The sequence below is a fragment of the Amyelois transitella genome, chromosome 5 (assembly GCF_032362555.1).
Source record: "Amyelois transitella isolate CPQ chromosome 5, ilAmyTran1.1, whole genome shotgun sequence".
Lineage (NCBI taxonomy): Eukaryota > Metazoa > Arthropoda > Insecta > Lepidoptera > Pyralidae > Amyelois > Amyelois transitella.
This window is the reverse complement of record NC_083508.1, coordinates 6,331,109-6,350,725: the sequence shown is the minus strand read 5'-3', so window position 1 is coordinate 6,350,725 and position 19,617 is coordinate 6,331,109. Positions and strand designations below refer to the sequence as shown.

Here is a 19,617-nt window from a genome sequence, read left to right as displayed (position 1 = left end):
ACAATTTTATGACTTTATACACACCTTCATACGTATAATCACGTCGTTATATTTTACGGGGTAGACAGAGCCAACAGTCTCGAAAAGACTGAATGGCTACATTCAGCTATATGGCTTGCTTTATTTAGTTTCATTTGCCAATATGCCTATACCTAAGTACATATAGAAAAACAGGATATGACAAACCTTTCTACGATGGGTGAGCGAACTTATAATATAGCTATGACATCAGACAAGACGATGGCATCACGGCTGCCGCGCCGCGACAGCGCCACCACATTTTACTGTCACGATCTTGCCTATAAATAAGGATAGAGACTTATACGGCCATTTAATTAAAACGTACTAGGTAGGATATTATAACATTTATTTTACTTAATATTTTAAAAGATTATATTTATGTAATTTATGATATACTTACAAAAAAATTTACCGTTATAATATAATTTTGAATTCTGAATTCACAACATATTCACAAAATTCTGAATAATAATTATGCTGATTTTTATAGATTTATTATACTAATAATTTTATAGATTTATTATAATACAAAACTTTGTTATTGAAATTGTAAAACATAATAGTAGTATTTGTTTTTCAAAAGATAATTAGGATGCCTATTGACCTAAGAAAAAGAATCTACATATGCAAAAGCTATCAAAGGATCCAGCATTCCAGTCAACTAAATAAAATATGCTTAAATCGTTTCTAGTTAGCACATCGCATCAAATATTCATATAATTTTCCATAGATACGCTCGTGCCTGCACAAAATGTCAGCGCGTAGATATCTAGAATTTATTACGAGTTACATATATTTCTGAAAGTAGCGATGATATATAAGTTTATGATGATGTCAGCTTCCAATGATGATGACGGAAGCGTACAAGGTGAAGTAGAGAAATAATCGAGATAAGATTCGATTCAACATACGGTTGCAATATGTTCAGTTTCGAGGTGGGCGGCGGACCTCGACCGCTATTTAGCGGCCTGTCGCTTGTTCGATATGAGAAGTAGGACAGCATTTGTTTGCCACAATGTTCAGTAGTCATTCGCCAATAACGTGTGATGCAAATTTAATAAATATTGAAATGACCAAATAAACTCACTTCCCTTCTGATAGCATCTTTGATCATAAAGTGTCCCTAATTACATTTGCAAAATAAGCTCTAAAATTATTAGGCAAAATTGGTAATAAGAAAGATAATCCACCTTGCAAATTACGACTCTAAAATAAGGAAGATCTAAGTAGCTCTCTTGACATGGATTGCACTGATAATAAAGTTTAAACAGATTTGGTTTTCTTTTCCTTCATTTGAATCACTTCTGATCGTGGGCGAGTAATACAACAAAATAGTTTTCACAATACCTACTTGGATTTTTAAATATTTACCAACTAACAAGGGTCAAATAAATAGATATTTTTATTTAAACTAAATTAACATAAAGTTTACAATAAAATAAATAAGCTAAAATAAACTAAAATTAATTACAATTAAACCTTATCTAAAAAAAAATTAAACAATAATTGATTATCTGAAAAAATGTGATGCTCTTGCGGAATAATGCCAAGAACCACGGTAGTCTACAACTTATCTAAGGCAATTAATATTTTGAAGTAAAAAATAAAAAGCTCATTGTAATACAAATTTACTAAAGATGTTAAAAATGTTATGTGAACTAGTAGTTAGACAGTTGTAAAAAGAGTGTTTATGTGAGTCCCCGAAGACCAGTTTATTTTATAACGTCAAACATGAATTTTACGAGAGTTCAACGCTCCCTGATTTTACTGATTGTAACTTACAAACTGCATTATTACTTTGAATACAAAAAATATTTTTTTTATGATTTCATTGATAAATTTAGGCTTGTTATCCTTCTGGGGTTAGTTCCGGTTCGTATCTAGAGAGACACACAAAACCACAGCGCCTATGACCACGAACCTGATGGGATAAGTATTTACACGAAACAACACCGTGTACCTACAAACCTGACTCACCCTATCCAGGATCATAGTCAAAACGCACACCCTTTTTGGGCCCTTCCCAAAGGTGGAAACAATAACATCAAAATAATTCAAAGTTTAAACAAAAATGCTGAGCGCCTTTTTAAGAAAGAAATAAAAAGGAAGACTTGCATTAGGACATAAACGTGCGACGTTTAACTAATACTATTAAAGAATATATGTAAAAGCGCACAAGAAGACACTTCTGTCTTCATCGCTCCCTTGATAACACGGATATATATTCATAGTGTAACGGCTCAAAAGAACAAAAGCAAGTTGCTAGCCCATAGCGTTAAAGAAGAATCCCAGTTTATAAGCCTATCGCTTAGTCACTTTTGACGACATCAATGGGAAAGAAACGGAGTGGTCCTATACTTTTTTATACATATACGCCATTGTTGGTTTATTACGCAGAATTAGAATTTCAGTCAAATACTTAAACATACAAAATAAACCATTACTTTAATTCCTATTCCAATGCCTTTATTTGTTTAAATTTAACAAGAGAACGTTTACTTCTTTCAATTTTCTCGCCAAAAATCAGCTTTAGGACCTAAATCCGTCCAAAATTTTCTGACACAGTCTGAGAAAATTAGGGAACTTTACAATTATGTAGTGATAACAATTTGCATTTGAATTAATACTGCAGTGAAAAAGTGCCGTGTGGTTTCCGGCACCAATATAAAAAAGGTCCACTCCATCTCTTTCTCATGGATGTCGTAAAAGGCGAATAAGGTATATAGGCTTACAAACGTGGGATTCTTATTTTAGCCTAACAGCTAAACACGGCCTATAAGTCTTTCAAGACTGCTGGCTCTGTCTACCCCGCAAAAGATATAGACGTGACTAATAAGAAAGTGTATTTTTTATAAAAAATTGTTGGCACTATGGAGACATGCATCTGAAAATCATTGAAAAAATCAAAATATGATATTTACACATTTTATTGTATTTTCTTCTTCCCTTTTATAATTCTTGTATTTGTGCTTTTACTATTACTATAATAATAAATCCTTATTTCATTAATTTATAAATATTACCACATTATATTAAAAACAAAAAAAAAGAAGTTTGTATAATAAATAAATTACAATGGCTATAAAACGAAAGATAAATATCCCTATTAATAAAATCACTTAATAATAAAGCACCACCAAAGGTCTCATATTTCTTCAATTGTGAAACAATCCCGACTGCTGCGAGATGCCCTCCGGTAATCGTTGTAAAAATAGATTTGAATTAAAATGCGGATTCATCGCTCGACAATGAAATAAATAAAATTATCTAGTAGTAGGCAGATTCCAGTTCAAGACGGTGCAAGAGTGTTCCCGTAGAACTCTTTTGTAAGCCGCCACTCTACTGCCATTAAAGCGTTGCCGCCTATAAAAAATAATAAGTAAAATACCAAATCCGTCACACAACAATGAAGTATTATTAGGAAACCGGCGGAGTAGTTTCATCAGAGATACGGAGCAGATACTTTAATCAACAGCAACCTTATCAAGCCGAGATTACGCTGTAGAGCACAAGTTCCGATACAATCTTTCCCGTCATTAGAAACCGTTTTGTTCTATTTCTATTTATAGCATTTTGAAATTATGAACCGCACTGTATAAAAATTACTGTCATTTCGTATTGTCATAAAAAAACTTACATATTACTGTTGTCCAACTGCAGAGTTTCTAAATAAATTGGCAATGAACTTTGCACTCTATTATAAACAGGAAGTCAACAGAAGTCTTTTTTAAATGACGCAATCTTTAACAGCTATCACAAAATATAGTATTAACAATGGGTTTAAGTTATTTTAATTTAAGCTACGTACGGGCTAATTTAAGCTACGTAAGTACGGTATTACTTATAGATGATGCTAGTGTAAATTACGTAATGTTAGGTAGATATTCAGCGAAAGGTCACAGTGCTCGCTGACCGTAGCGCAAAGGATTCAGGCCGAGGGGCCGTGGGGATACTATTCCAGTGCTATAAGTACCATTGCCTAGAATCTATCTTAAGAGTTAAACAGAGAAAGACTATCCCAACTATGTAAATTGGGCGCTTTATTTAAATGTACTTTGGTATCTTCTATTCAGAAATATTAAAATAGAAGACAAACGCCAACGCCTTTTGTCTATTTTCTATGACGTTTTGAAAAAACTACTTATTTTAGTTCTTAAATAAACATCTGATTTAAGATCTCTTTATGCATACATACATATGGTCACGTCTTTATCCCATGCGGGATAGACAGAGCCAACAGTCTTGAAACGACTGATTGGCCACGTTAATCTATTTGGCCTAATGATAGAATTGAGATTCAAAGTGACAGGTTGCTAGGCCATCGCCTTAAAAAGAATCCCAAGTTGGTAAGCCTATCCCTAAGTCGCCCTCTTTATGATAGAGCGAAAATGTTTATGAACATTTTTGTAAAGATAAAATTCCCGCAATAAATTTAAGGTAGGTACTAGTTAAATGTCTTATAAATAACTGGATATTTTATTAATGTATGTGAAATGATCTTGAAAGAAAGAAGTTTATCGATTCATAGGTTAAAAATAGCCAGTCAATTGTAAGCGAACTCGCATGCAGAGGGTATCATACCATATTTATATACGACCCAAGATAATATTTTTTTTCCTAGTCGTATAAGAACAACCTACTTACTCGTACCTACTAGAGGAGTCAGTAACTATATGAAACTTCACATTCCATATAAATTTTTTTAATCATCGAAATGTACATACTTTTAATCATCGAACAGCCTATAGGTACTTATTATGTGTCATAAAAAAACCAAATCAAAATAAATCCTATCCTAGGGCTTTTTATCCTTTAAGAAACCCGCAATGCGAAATCAAATCTTAATGACATTAAAAAGGCTTTAGTATCCGACTGTGCATGTCTGTAAACAGAACGGGTTCTTTAATATGCAAGAAGCTAAAGTCCGTAAGTAGTAGCCAAGCGAATTCGCTACGATGCAGCCGCTTGGGACCTATTACGGCATTTAAAATGCAAACGGCCACGCTGAAGCCGTGGCCAGGATATGGCCGTTTCCGGCCTTCCAGCATACCACTAGCCGGCGGCATAGGTAACGGGCCGCGCTTCTTAGCAATTTTCTACGGGAAGAATAAATCGAATAGTGGCAAGAAGAGTCGTGTTCTCGTCCATTTGATCGCACTTACCATTCGTCATGGCCTGCAAAAGCACTTCAAGACATTCGCACTCTGACCAACATAATAGGCACATCTGATAATATTATTTCATCATTTTTAGCACTAAACATATGTTCGTGCGTTTATTCTTGACTTAACTCCTTCGTTATTTCAAAGCACGAAACAAAAAGTCACTAAGATTACACAATTTAAATAGATATCCCTTGCGCTCTATTTTATCTCATGCACCAAGAGAAAAAATATCCTAACAATTTTTCCGAAATTCAAACATAGGAAAGTAACAAACGCATTGCAAAATATTTTAGATTATTAGGTAATTTAAAAGATGCAGAAAAATAATTCAAGAAAACCAAATCAAACTGATATTTTAAAGCCATGCTATTTATTTTCTGAGCTGAGCCCCTCATAACTTAAGTATACGCGCGCCATCCATCGTTGGACACTGGCAATTTGCAAGGCTAATACTTCGAGTGTGGAATAAAAAACAAATTATTATTCAGGAGGGCTCTAACCTTACCATGTTGCGTGTAGAGGTGGAGCACTGATAAGTGCAATAAATGCAGGCTGCGCACGCACACACTGGCAGGAAATGCGTCTGCGAGTGCGCTCTACACTGGACTCATCAAGGCACAGTAAGAACCTAAAGTTTACTTAGGCTTTAACTCTCCACATAGGTAGTCAATATTGATTTGAAAAGTCTGTTATATGAAGCAAAACTAATAACTCCATGTAACAGTACAGAGATCTTAGAAAGTGGGACCATGTTATCTCTCCTCCGGAATGAGATGTAACACAGTAATTCTGAATTATTAATTATGACTTGAGGTATGTGTGTATTAAGATATGACGGCCTGTTTGTCGAACTAAATAAGTCCCGAGGAATTGATCCCCGCTCATGTCATGAATGAAAAAGAACTTTTACTGATCGGTCCTGGGTCTTGTCTATGTATTCAATTAAGTACCTATTAATTAAATATGTTATTGTACCGTTACATAAATATCCCATAACTCAAGTCTCGAACTTACTTTGGAACTAGCTCAATCTGTTTCATTTATCCCGTAATTTGATGTGTATTTTTTTTAATTATTTCCGCGAAAAGTAACCTCTTCAAAGAAGTTAGTCTACATTACTCCTCAAGGTATCACTGTCTCTTTGAAAATACAGTGAAAACGGGTCCAGTTGTTTTGAATTTATTCGTTATGAGCAAAAATACCTACCTACATTTTTTTATCTCTATAATAATTATAAGTACTTAGTAGGAATTGTGTGGACTTATTATTATTATATTTAATCCTTAGTTTCATTGATTAGGTCGAAAGTACAGATTTCGTAATAATTGAATTGTCTTATTTGAGAAACCTAAAGGGATCGATCGTGAGCAACAGGCAAATGTTGTTGTTTTGTGTCGGGACGAGGGGCGCTGGCGCACAGCGCGGCCGAGGGCCGAGACTCGGTCGTGTCGTGAGTACCGCGGATGCTCGGGTTCATTACCCGCGCTATTCCACCGACTCCGTCTACAATGGGAGCCACGCCATATCATACTTGAACTTCATAGTACGGTAAACCACCATTTATTATAAGCATCACATAAAACACTTACTATACAGGGGACATATTGTGTTTATTATTTTACTTACGTGAGCTGTCTGTTGGAGAGGTTAAAATATTTCTTGTTAGAGTATTCACGTATCTGGATGAAACTCGCGGTACGCGAGCGTTGCCATGGCATAAGCCAATCAAATATTTTGAATGTCTAGAATTACCATGACTAATGTCCGCATCAGATTTTTAAATACGAGAGTAAGCGTATTATTATTTGTACATTTTGTTATTCATACTTTAGTCCATAGGTAAATATGTACCTGTGGTAAATGCAGTACAGGAGAGAACGAAAATTCTCATCCGCCAATTTATTTCCTCCCTGTTCCACAGATTAAAAGGGTATAAAGGGTATAATAAATCGTAGGTATAAAGTGCAAAGCAATGTGTGGCGAAAACATTGGCCTGTGGATGCATTGTTCATAAGAGGTAAGCGAGAGGAGGTAAATCACTGTATTTTTTGGCATCGAATACCATTGTAACGTACACGTTCGTATGCATGGTGTGATTATGTGGTAGGTAAGTGATCTGATATTAATACGCATAGTCAGCCATTCGCAAGGGAATTCACCCACCACACTCGTAATGAGGCTTTACTTTATTTGCGGGTACCGATTTCTATTTGACCAATCGTCGTCACATGTGCACACCTACATAATGATTTCTATGTCGATACTTCGACAGTATATAGACAGGTGTTTTAATGAGATCAATTTTATTCCAACCAACAGTTCTTTTTTTCATCCTTGTTGTAGAAGGTTTATTTTAGATAAATAAGCCGGTAAACGAAGAAACCAATTGGCTCTAAATATAAAAATACCGTTACACGAAAACGGAACTAATAGTGAAGTGAATATCAGCACCGGATAGAGTTATAAAAGATGGCGCTATGAAGAAAGAGAGTAAGTAGCTACTTACTTACCTATTATTTTTGTACATAGGTAGCGTTAATTTTTAACACACATTCAGTTCCAAACTTAAAACAGAATAAATTTATGAAATCTATCTAGACTTTCATTACCATAACCTACCTGTACAGTGTACAGTGTACAGGTAGGTTATGGTAATGTACAGGTAGGTAAAGGTACGATTATTGTAAGTACCTTTATTAGCATGTAGCTATCTCGGCACTTTAGAATAGAAATATTTTATTATTTTCCCGTGGATATCGTAACTGCCGACTTAAGATTAAGCAATTTTTACTAGTGCAACCATCATAATTAAATCTACGTACCTACGTTACCTTTTTCGTTCCTAGGCTTGGCTGCCTTAATTTTCTTCACCTTTATGTTTCTTAGGTTGGTATTCGTAAAAAGATACTAGTATTAGTTATATCATTTATGGAGATATAAGCAACTCAGCGTGGGATGTCGGGAAATTATACTAATGTTTAACACAACCTGTGGGTAGAGCCTATAAGGTCAGCCTTGCACCCACTCTCGTCTTTAGCACCAAATACAGCTTTTCATCAATAACCAAAGGAATTAAACGCCCGTATAGTGCTTTTTATAAACTGGACTCTATTCGTTTGTAATACAATCAATATTTGTAAAATCTTCTAAAATTATTTTTAGTTATTTCTTCGTTAGAAACTCTGTTTGCAACATTCACCTTTGCCTTAACGGGCAAGCGGATTTAAAGTGGCTAGCAGTGGGCGACAACTCATTGAACAAAATACATATTTCAAAAATATCATCCTTTATTAATTTGCAGCCTACAATATAACCTACCTAGCTCGTTGTCAAGGATTAAGGAATTCTATGCAGACACCCCACAGATTGTCCTGGGTCTAGTGATAATGAGGGAGTCCCCGGACCCAGGACAATCCGGCAACAAGCTTTTACATTTGGGCCTGCCCTGCGTAACCTCCTTCGCCTACCAAACATGCATGCCTCTGTCTGTGTCGCAGTCTCTGTTCCACCATGTCCAATTTACAGGTCTCCGTATAGGTTTCACTTAATAGTCTAGTAGTTTGATTCTTTGGTCAGGTCAGTCTTATTCATCATAGCTATTCATCCCTTACCTATTGCCTCTGTAGCGGGAGCAATAATTTGGCTCGCCTGCCACCAAAGGGAAGATCTTCCGCTAGGCTAGGTGTTATGCCTTGGGAACCGCGGCCCCGACGATGTGTCGGAGGTTGTCTATGTGCTCCAATCAATACATACATAAAAAAATATTTTCTCCCCAAGTTGAACAGCAGTTTAGCAGAATTCGCAGTAATTATTCACTAAAAATCTTTCAACTCCTCTTTTAAGCCCTTTTTTCTCAATAAAAAGTAGCTTATGTTCTTCCTCACGGTCAACTCTAGGTAGAATACCAAATCAAAATAGGTTCAGTGGTTTTGGTGTTAAAGCGTAACAAACAGAATTACTTTCGCATTTGTAATATTATTATAGATATGAATTAATCGACACAGAAAGTAATTTTTGTGTTGTTTTAACTTTATCTACTAATTTCCTTTTAAGCACAGACTTAGAAATATAAAGCTACCTATAAAGTAAAATTTAAATAAGCTGCGTGCACCCGTGTCAATATAATTGTCAACGGGTGTAAGGCGGATGGCCCGGATGCCGAAGTTGAGACTCAAGCAGTAGTCCAGTAGTAGGTAAAGCATAGCCGAGACTGCTTAAGTGTCACGGCGTCTATCACGTAAATGTTTCACTAATGTAATCACTAGAAAATACTCTTTTTCGTTATAAAAGTTTTAACTATACTAAGTTAAACACGAAAAATAATGATTATCGTAATGGTTATCGTAATCGTATAATTTAGTATGAAAACGAGAGCAGCGCCGCCACGGTAGTTTGAGGAACTAAAATTTAATTACCGAACTCTAACTTTTTTCGGCAACGCAAAAAAGGGCTGTTTTGATTGGTTATGTTGCCAGAATAAAAAAATACATTTTGGTAGTTTTTAATTTCGAAAGTGGACTGTCCATGTATATCAAAATGTTGGCGCACTACATTTATAAGACTACACTACAACTTAATTAGGTACTTAAGATAAGCTTAGGTACTTTCGAACCATTGAGCTTGTTTTTAATGAAATTTTAATCGATTAGTAAGGTTTTTAAGTTCGTGAGGCATCAAAATTGGTTGAGTAGTTTTTGACATATTCACAACTTAAGTTCCCGTGTGACATGCTTAAATTACATTGGTTTTTGCGAACTTATATTTATATGTTAATAAAAGTTTGTTAGATTCTACATTTGATTCTTAAATAAATTTGCCAAACATTCAGCCAAAAAATATATACCGATATCACAGACATATAAATATAATGTTATTAAATCTGTGATCAATATTGAGATATGCCAATTGTTGTAAAATATGAAAATTCGAAAGTGTTGGGACAATGGACTTTGTATTGGTGCAATTTTTGCGGAATGACTAATATCGATATCGTTACATTACTGATTTTGTTTTTACTATACGGCAAAATGCGTATATATTTATAGTCTATGAAACAAAGACCCCCTATTCTCCTCACGGCACTACATCACTTCTACCTCTATTTTTGTCTATAGCTAAGATGGCAGGTGATGAAAGTGACAGGTTTGTAAATAATAGTGAATTGTGATTTTTATTTTCTGCTGATTTTTGAAGCACTCATTAAATCAATTTTACTTTATTTTGGAGCCGAGCTCTGTTGTTAATTTAATAAAAAGAACACTGAATTGTATTACTTTTAAAATTTGCTTTGTTTTGCAGTGAACTCAAGCCATCAAGTGTCGCAATCATTAGAGAAGTGTATGACAGTGAAAATGCTCATATCAAATTTGAAATGGAATTGGAAAGAGCACTTGAGGCCGGCGTGAGTGTAATTGTAATAGAACCAGAGCCCCTTGGTGAAGAAACGGCTCGTTGGATTTACGTTGGAAACCTCTTACATAAAGTATCTGTATACAGTGGTCTCTGTAGCATTGCTTCAGGTAAATGCCAAGTAAACGATTGGCTACATTATATTGCATCACAAAAGCTGAAATTACTACTCAAAAAAATGGCAATATTTGTGAAAATTTAAATTATGGTAATAGCAGAAGATAACAATATCTCTCACTCATCAGAGCATATCACCAATGTTATTCTTAGTTCATGTGAGATAAAGACAAAATTTAAATAATAATTTACAAGATTAATTCTATATAGTTTTAGGTCTATTTATTTTATTTATAAATCTACTACACATTGATATCCAACAAAACTTGCAATTTCAACTAACCTCACACCTTTAAAATTTTATCAAAAAGTTACATGAACATACATCTTCTTCTTCCTGGCATTAGACTTATTACATCTTCACCTCACTGAGGAGAAGCCTTTTTTTAAGCATAATGCTTTCACTTGTGCAATCACTTTTATTTGGGCACCTTAACAGTTTGAACATTGACATTCATACATTGTTATGTATAAGTGAAAACAATAAACCTTTTAATTCTGTAAGTGTGTGAGTTAAGAGGTTTAGGAGGAGAGATATTAAAATAATAACCATTACAAACATACATAACAATAAATGTTGAGGATGGAGTGATATCTCTCCTCCTGAACCTCTTAACTCACACACTTACAGAATTTTAAGCCGTATATATTTAAAAGGTTTATTGTTTTCATGAATAGTCATCTAATGAAACCCATCATCTTACAGGGCTTGCCTGGAGTTCACTAGCATGTGCTCCTTTTGGGATAGTGTCAGTCCTGTGCGCTGGTTGTTACACATTATCATGGCAGTGGGATCCTTGTTGTAAATATCAAGAAGAAAAGAACCGCCATCAACTCTCAAGGCTACCATTATTGAGTGATCTCACATCATCACCTGTTGTACTAGTACACACAGATAACAAAAGAAAAATAATTTTACATAACACAGTGTCTTTAGCTGCTGCAGCCATCTGTCTATGGAGACTATATAATACATTTAAATAGGTCTCGTAGCTTATAATTGTGTTTGGTAAGCTGATAGTAAAAATTCAGATTGATTGTAGGTAATGTAAAAGAAATAATTCATTGTTATTTCTGTTTGTAACTAAACTGCTGTAATTAGGTTGTAGGGAGCTGTATATGTGAAAATATAATTAACTGTGTAGAATTAGAAGAACAAGCCTGTACAAAGAATATTTCCTTATAAATAATATTTTTTTAGTTATGGACTAAAGTAGGTTGTTATCGTTATGTTGAAAATATGCAAACAGTGATATATGTCAGCACTGTTACATACTGTGCAATAAAATATTTATAAAAACATTTCATATGGTGTTACTATTTTTCCTGCTCAGCATCTGCATAGTAATTCAAATTTGAAGCTTTGAACAAATGATGTCAGTACATGTTCAATCAATCCATGTTCAACACCCAACCAAATAATGCAATCCAACATTTACACTTTATTTCAATATAAACCCATAATCAGGCATGAATATTCAAGATAATCACAAATAATCATAGATACAATGTGTATAAAGGGAAAGGATGTTTAATTAATAAAAAGATATTTGGTTTTAAAACAGAAAAGCTAGATGGATATAATTAAAGAGGAAGTAAAGATAAACTGAGCTCAACGCGCCTTTTTAGATTGTGTGATTCCCGGCACTTGGAATACTACTCCATTTCTTTGCCATACAATACAATACAATACAAATTATCTTTATTGCCCATAAAAAATACATATGTAGAAGAAACATACATTATGAACATGTTGAGCAAAGGCGGACTTATCGCTAAGCAATCTCTTCCAGCCAACCTTCGGGTAGTTAAAGGTAAAATCCTGGAACCGGGTGGTTCCCATGGGTGTCGTAAAAGGCAACTAAGGGATAAACTTAGGATTCTTTTAGGCACTGGGCCAACAACCGTCACTATTGAATATCAATTCCATCTTAATGATGTAATAACGTCATATAATAAGCTGAAATTGGCATTTTAGTTTACGAGAATGATAGCTCTGTCTATCCCGTAAGGTACAAAGACGTGATTATATGTAAGAATTAAAAATATGTACCTAATATGTACAATTCTGCAATATTTTAATTTCCTATAAAATACTTCCTTGAGAAAACCATTGTCTACCAGATAATGAATAACAACATTACATTTCCTATTATTAATTGGCAAGATTATTGCCTGTTATATGAATAAATAAAAAAACAATAACTACATATTTAAATAACATTTGTCCTACCTTTTACTTTTAAAATAAAGTTTTAGAGCAAATGTCTCTACCTAATGTAATTTGTTAATTTGAAACAAACAAAGCTAATGATCTAATGGTGTATAGGTTGCAGTCAAAAACTTATCTGGTTAAAACTACTTTTGTCTGAAGAGGTTGGTCAAAACTACTTTTACCTAAAAAGGTTTTTACTGAAAATATTTAGTGAATACCTAGGTTATAGTTCTTTTAACTAACCAACTAAATCAGTCACAATTAACTATTGTGTCAGTCAAAACTTCTTTTGAACAACCTCTTCTACCAAAAGTAGTTTTAGCCGCTGATTTCTCGAAATCATGCTAGTTTGTCATACAAGTATGACTACAAGGATATACATAGCTGGATACAAATAACCAGCCACATTTACTTCTAAACATCAAATTTTAAACAACAGGATTTTTTTTCGATCACATATTATATTTTGGTACCTAAATTTATTTAAAAAATAAACAGTTATGTTCAAAATGTACCAAATTTTCAACGAACTTTACGATCTACTATTATTGTAGGTATTCACAAAGTCGAACACATTTATTCTTAATCAAAAGATCAAAAGATAAATTTCAAAATATGGCAAGATAAAAATAAATACAAGCATAATCCATATTATAGCTTTTTAATAATTTAATAATGAATTATAATTCCTAATAATCAGTAATAAATTAATTTACCAGTAGCATCTTATATGAATCTATTCATATAGTTAAAACTCCATAAGTGTTTTTTACTTGCATGATCTAGCACTAGATCAATGTTTGTATGTAGCACAAAGAATATAAAATTAAAATAGTAACTAACAAATTACCATTCGGTTTTATTAGCGCGCTTAGTCATTAAATAAAAATACAGGGACGGTATTGCTTGTCTTAAGAATATTGCAACCCTAGGCATAAATTGACTGAGTATAAATTCCTTCTTCTTATTAACAATGGCATCCAAAAATTGTTCTGCGGCGTATTCTGCACTGAAACCAGCTGCTGTGCTTGCATCCATTACTGGAAATAAAAAAGGAATAATAATGAGTCTTTGACACATAAAATAAATTAAATTGCTATAAAACTGTAACATTAAAGGATGAATGTAATTGTAGCCACTATTATTATTAACCTGCCCCCTCATTCACGAATGTTGTCAAGGCATATGGCTTATCATCTTTCTCTTTTTGATACTTCTAATTATCTCAAAGACAGAGAGAGAGGGAGGGAGACAAAGACTTATGTATATATACTCGTACTAAGTAAATAGATGACCCTTGATGGTAATAAACCTCATTAAAATAATTCTAAGTAAGTAAGTGTAAAATAGCAGCTTCGTCAAATTTTTCTGCCTGAATCTTACCTCCATGATTGTTCCCAGAACCTGTTAAGGCATTAATGGATATTGCGGTTTTGATGTAGCCTGGACTAATTACACTGACAACAATATTATGCTGATGCATTTCTGCACGAAGAGAATCACCAAATGCCTGAAGAGCATGTTTAGAAGCAGCATATGCTGCGCGGTCAGGTATGGCTATCAATCCTTGTACTGAACTCACAAATGCAATATGACCACTTTTTCTTTCAATCATGTTTGGAAGAGCAGCTGAAATAACAATTTATTTGACAAAGGAGCTTAACTCGTCAAAATATATTCTGAATGGCATTCTAAGCTGATGCTTCTAAGTCAGTGGGGGTCAGTGTCTTACTTCTTAAACAATATTACAGCTTTACAAAATTTAAGTGATAATAACAAAATTTACACTGATAACAAGACAAAATTTATTTTATTTATACTTCAGAAGTAGAATGTTAGAAAAGACTAGTAAAATTTATGCAACCACATTTTCAATTGTTACTAATATTTTAATTATGTGTATGTGTATTAAATCGGTAGAGGTGTAGTATATCCCTTGCAGGGTAGTCTAATAGTCTTGAAAAGACTGATAGGCCACGTTCAGCTGTTTGGCTTAATTATAGAACTGTGATTCACAAGTGTTAGGATGCTAGCCCATTGCCTAAAAGAAGAAGCCTCGCCTTTTACGACATCCATGGTAATGAGATTGAGTGGTCCTTTTTTTTATTGGTGCCGGGAACCACATGGCCTTAGTGCATAATATTATTATAAACAGAAAAGATTTGTATTTGTGTTTATGATGAAAATATCTATACTAAAATATATTACCTTTAGTTAATGCAACGGTACCAAAGTAGTTGACTTCCATGATTTGTTTAAATACTTTCATGTCAGTATTGAGTATAGAAGCACGGTGGGATATTCCACCATTGTTTATCAAAATGTCAATTTGTCCACACACATTGTGTACTTTTTTTACAAATGCTGCCATTTGATCCACATTTGCAAGATCCAATTCTAACACTACAGGTTCTTGACATGGGACTGACTGAAAGATTTTAATGTACAGTAATTATCAATCATAAAAATTAAGATAGGTATATACTGTTTGTTCAGTTAATATAAAAATATGTAAAAAAGGATATAGATTTCATCACAAAAATGCATTAGATCATTTAATAAACTTTTAATATATACCTATATTTATCTATACTTCGCTAAACAACTTTTTTTTAAAGATTGTAGTAATAATGTTTGTTTGTAATATCTTTATTGCATAGAAATTTACACAGTAACAAGAAAATAGTACAAAGTATTATAAAATAAACAAATCACTAGCAATGGCGGACTTATCCCATAAAGGGATCTCTTCCAGTCAACCGGCAAAACAATAAAGGAACTAGTGTATGTTATAAGCACAGATCGGAATAGGTAGATTGATTTTATGTACTTGCATCGTGAATTACCATAGAAAGCATAACATGGATAAGCCTCTTTTCCGGGATTCCATTTCAGTACTTACACTTACAGTAAACTACATTGTCCGTGGGTAACATAGGACTACAATTTACGTGATCAAAGTCGGGGGAAAACAGCTACCACTAATATATTCTTCATCCCACTTGTAAAAATTCCGGAAAAAATCTTACATAAAATCACGCCTCTTTCCCGGAGGGGTAGGCAGAGAGTACCTCTTTCCACTTGCCACGATCCCTGCATATTTCCTTCGCTTCATCCACATTCATAACTCTCTTCATGCAAGCTCAGCGGTTTCGGGTACTTTTCAAAAAATGTTAATAATTTACAAATCCCGCAATCCCGGAGGCATGTCCATATTAATATATACATTTCAGTTCATTGACCCCAATTCAATCTACCTATTCCGATCTTTTGTTATAAGGGAAAGAAATCATGTAGGTATTGGACCAACTATTGCATAATTGAAATCTTATTTAATACACATGGAATGTTTTTCATCTTACCCCTCTGGGAAAGAGGCGTGATTTTTTATGTATGTATGTATATGATTTTTTATGTATGTATGTATATGATTTTTTATGTATGTAAGGTATCTGACCTTCACATGTATTCTTTTCAAAGATACATACATACATAAAAAATCACGCCTCTTTCCTAGAGGGGTAGGTAGAGACTACCTCTTTCCACTTGCCACAATCTCTACACACTTCCTTCGCTTCATCCACATTCATAACTCTCTTTTCAAAGATTAATTAAACAATAATAAGCAGATCCTTATCTGCCTTTTAGCTTGTAGTTTTCAATGTAGTAGAATAGATCTAGGCTAAATCTATTCATGAAGCAAGCACAGCTAAGTAATGTACCAATCAACACAACTTCAAATAATAATTATAACAATAGACATGTGGTTAATATTGAACATATGTTATTATCAATCTAGAGACTCTTTGGACACCATATCAATCTTAAGAGACTTGACCCATTTGAGAGAGCATATTGAAGGGCAAACAGGTTTTTCTATGTCAAGACCACAATTAAAGATGCAACTAAAAAGATAATCAGATAATTATGAATAAAAAATAAAGGAGCACTGATTTTTTACTAAGAGTGATGTACAAGGAATAAATAAAATATTATTTAGGAATTTTAGGTACTAAATCATCCCTAAGAAGATAGACATAAAGTCAATAGACTGTAAAACATTGAGATCTTTGTTAACCTCGATGGTTTAATAGGGAATTGAAATTGTGTAACAAGATAAAAACTAGTAAAAATAACATCTTACCAATTTTTTTGACATCAGATCATCTTTCACACGGTTTAGTTCTTTACCACGCCTTGCTACAAGGACTACCTTGCTTCCTTGGTCATAAAAAGTATGTGCCAATGCTTCACCTATACCAGAACTTGCACCTGTTATAACTACAACCTGAAATAAAAGAAAACATTAAATAAGAGGCTAGATGATCTGTTCTGTACAAATGAGAGGAAACAACTTCCTTTACGAAAATAACTTTATTTATAAGAGAAGGCTTTACCTTGTTTCGCAATGCAGCTCTAAGTTTTCGTTGATTCATGTGGCATAATAAACTGTAAATAGTGACCCCTACAGTTATTGGTAACCCAACGTACTTGATGTACCATGAGATAGCACTTATACTTGGATGGTACGGATTCATTTCTGATATCAGTTAAGGTAATTTTGTAGATCACAAAACTATAAATAAGGAAAAAAAAAATTCAGTATGATCACTGAAGATCCGAACACGTCAGTCGTGCAAAGAGAATGATATAAAACACCGCCTGCAGGTATATACGATATATACAATGCTTGTAGGTTAGGTAGCTAAAACAAAGGTTAAAGTACAACCGGCAACAATAAATAAAATTATCTAAGTACGTAGATAAAACGTAAGTTGATATCTACCTACTACTACTTTGTTTCGAAATGTTTGACACTTTAAGGTTGGACAAAACAAGACATAAAATTGAATGTTTTGATTTTGATTATAAAATGACAATAATGACATTGACAGCAGTCAATAATTTGTTTATTTTGTTGGCCATCATCCTCATCAATTGTACCAACTGACTAATATGAACTATTTAGATATCATAGATTCAAAAACAATGCCCGGGACACTGTGTATCCTATGTATGTGCATAGCGCTAAGATAAACAGATAAAATGTTTATTAGACAGTGCTACAGACACAAAACAAATATAGTATCGCACGCCGCTATTGACCACTTATTTCGTCATATTTTCGGCCATGTTTTAATCTCAAAATAAATATGATGACTCCAAGTCAAAGGAGCGCTTCAATTTTTATAGCGATGCCCAAGGAGCCACCCGCAGTTGCGTAGCACGGTTACCCTACGACTAACACTACCGACATCCAACACCAATTTTTATTCCCACTCTTTTACTGTACAAGCTGTCCGTCTATGGAATGCTCTCCCTGTCGATATCAGGAAAGCCCAGACTATTAATAGTTTCAAAAACTTCGTTAGGTCTCATTATCTTTCTACACTATCCTAAGTATATGTTATTATTATGTATTTATGCGTATTTGTATGTATTTATATGTATTATATATAGATATATATTCTGTATGTATTTATTATGTTCAAACATTTATTTATCTTGCTCTGCGCCAACGCCGATCTCCTATTTGGTTTCCTTCCACCCAAAGGTTGACTGGAAGAGATCGCTTTAGCGATAAGTCCGCCTTTGTAACACCTATATCTGCTTTGTGTTGTTTGTATGTTTTCTCTTATGGTGCAATAAAGAGTTTTATCTATCTATCAAGTCGACAACACCGGATTCAAAGTTCATTAATGTTCTGATAAACTTGATTTGAGTAACAACACAGGGTTAGTGGACAATTTTTTTTGTGTAATCCTCATTTTTGAGTTTGAGTTAAGTTACAAAACTGTATCTACAAGTAGTGACTGGGGTATTTTTAGTATGGACCGGACAATAAAAAAGTGATAGGTATTGTGCTTACCGTAAACCAAAACTCCATTAGATATATACAATGGAGTTCTTCTTGTAAGTGTAGTTAAATAAAAGTAAAATACAGCATGCCTATAGTCTTATTGGTACCAACATACATACATACTATCACGTAGGTAAGTATATATCCCTTTCAGGGTAGACAGAGTCAACGGTCTGCAAATGACTGAAAGGCTGTATGGCTCAATTATGGAGTTGAGATTCAAATTAGTGATAGGTTGCTAGCTGCTAGCTCATCACCTACAAGAAGAATCTCAAGTTTATGTTCCTTTCCCATAATCGCCTCTTACGACATCCTTGGGAAATATATGAAGTGGACCTATTCTAAATTGCCTAAAACCACATGGCCGATAGTAACTAAGTTATTTAAGTATTGACTTAAGCCATGTGGTTTTAGGCAATTTAGTGACAAAATATATGAAATTGACTTTCGGAATTAAAATTTTGATAGATGTAAATTGTTAAGTCTCAACAACTGTTTGATACTACAATGCATTTAGGTACTTTGTCATAAAATGTTGATTAGAATCTTCTGAAAATTCTTATTTGAATCAAATATTTGTACAGTTTACATATTACTTATTTGCAATTACTTATAAGTATATAGTGCGGTGTGGTTCCCGGCACCAATACAAAAAAAAAATAGGACCACTCCATCTCTATCCCATGGATGTCGTAAAAGGCGACTAAGGAATAGGCTTACAAACTTGGGATTCTTTTTTAGGCGATGGGCTAGCAACCTGCCACTATTTGGATCTCAATTCTATCATTAAGCCAAATAGCTAAACGTGGCCGATCAGTCTTTTCAAGACT

General features: G+C 33.9%; 2 protein-coding genes across 2 annotated transcripts; one reads left to right on the top strand and one right to left on the bottom strand.

Moving 5' to 3' along the window:
• Positions 1-10,220: 10,220 nt before the first annotated feature.
• LOC106131893 (transmembrane protein 11 homolog, mitochondrial) lies at positions 10,221-12,014 on the top strand. Its single transcript, XM_013331160.2, has 3 exons — positions 10,221-10,328; positions 10,485-10,705; positions 11,419-12,014. The coding sequence occupies exons 1-3, from the start codon at positions 10,306-10,308 to the stop codon at positions 11,694-11,696; spliced, it is 522 nt and encodes a 173-aa protein (XP_013186614.2). The 5' UTR covers positions 10,221-10,305; the 3' UTR covers positions 11,697-12,014.
• Positions 12,015-12,773: 759 nt separating this feature from the next.
• LOC106131892 (dehydrogenase/reductase SDR family protein 7-like) lies at positions 12,774-17,731 on the bottom strand. Its single transcript, XM_013331159.2, has 5 exons — positions 17,325-17,731; positions 17,072-17,215; positions 15,136-15,355; positions 14,311-14,556; positions 12,774-13,967 (listed from the first exon to the last, which is right to left on the bottom strand). Exons 1-5 carry the CDS (start codon positions 17,463-17,465, stop codon positions 13,774-13,776), a joined length of 945 nt encoding a protein of 314 aa, XP_013186613.2. The 5' UTR covers positions 17,466-17,731; the 3' UTR covers positions 12,774-13,773.
• Positions 17,732-19,617: the final 1,886 nt, after the last annotated feature.

What these genes read in the sequence shown, in the direction of transcription:
- LOC106131893 (XM_013331160.2), top strand. Translation starts at nt 10,306, where the DNA reads ATGGCAGGTGATGAAAGTGACAG. An exon ending in GCAGGTGATGAAAGTGACAG is followed by an intron (nt 10,329 to 10,484) that starts GTTTGTAAATAA and finishes TTTGTTTTGCAG; the next exon opens with TGAACTCAAGCCATCAAGTG. An exon ending in TCTCTGTAGCATTGCTTCAG is followed by an intron (nt 10,706 to 11,418) that starts GTAAATGCCAAG and finishes ATCATCTTACAG; the next exon opens with GGCTTGCCTGGAGTTCACTA.
- LOC106131892 (XM_013331159.2), bottom strand. Translation starts at nt 17,465, where the DNA reads ATGAATCCGTACCATCCAAGTATAAGTGCTATCTCATGGTACATCAAG. An exon ending in ATCTGATGTCAAAAAAATTG is followed by an intron (nt 15,356 to 17,071) that starts GTAAGATGTTAT and finishes AAAATCTTTCAG; the next exon opens with TCAGTCCCATGTCAAGAACC. An exon ending in TTCTGGGAACAATCATGGAG is followed by an intron (nt 13,968 to 14,310) that starts GTAAGATTCAGG and finishes TTTTATTTCCAG; the next exon opens with TAATGGATGCAAGCACAGCA.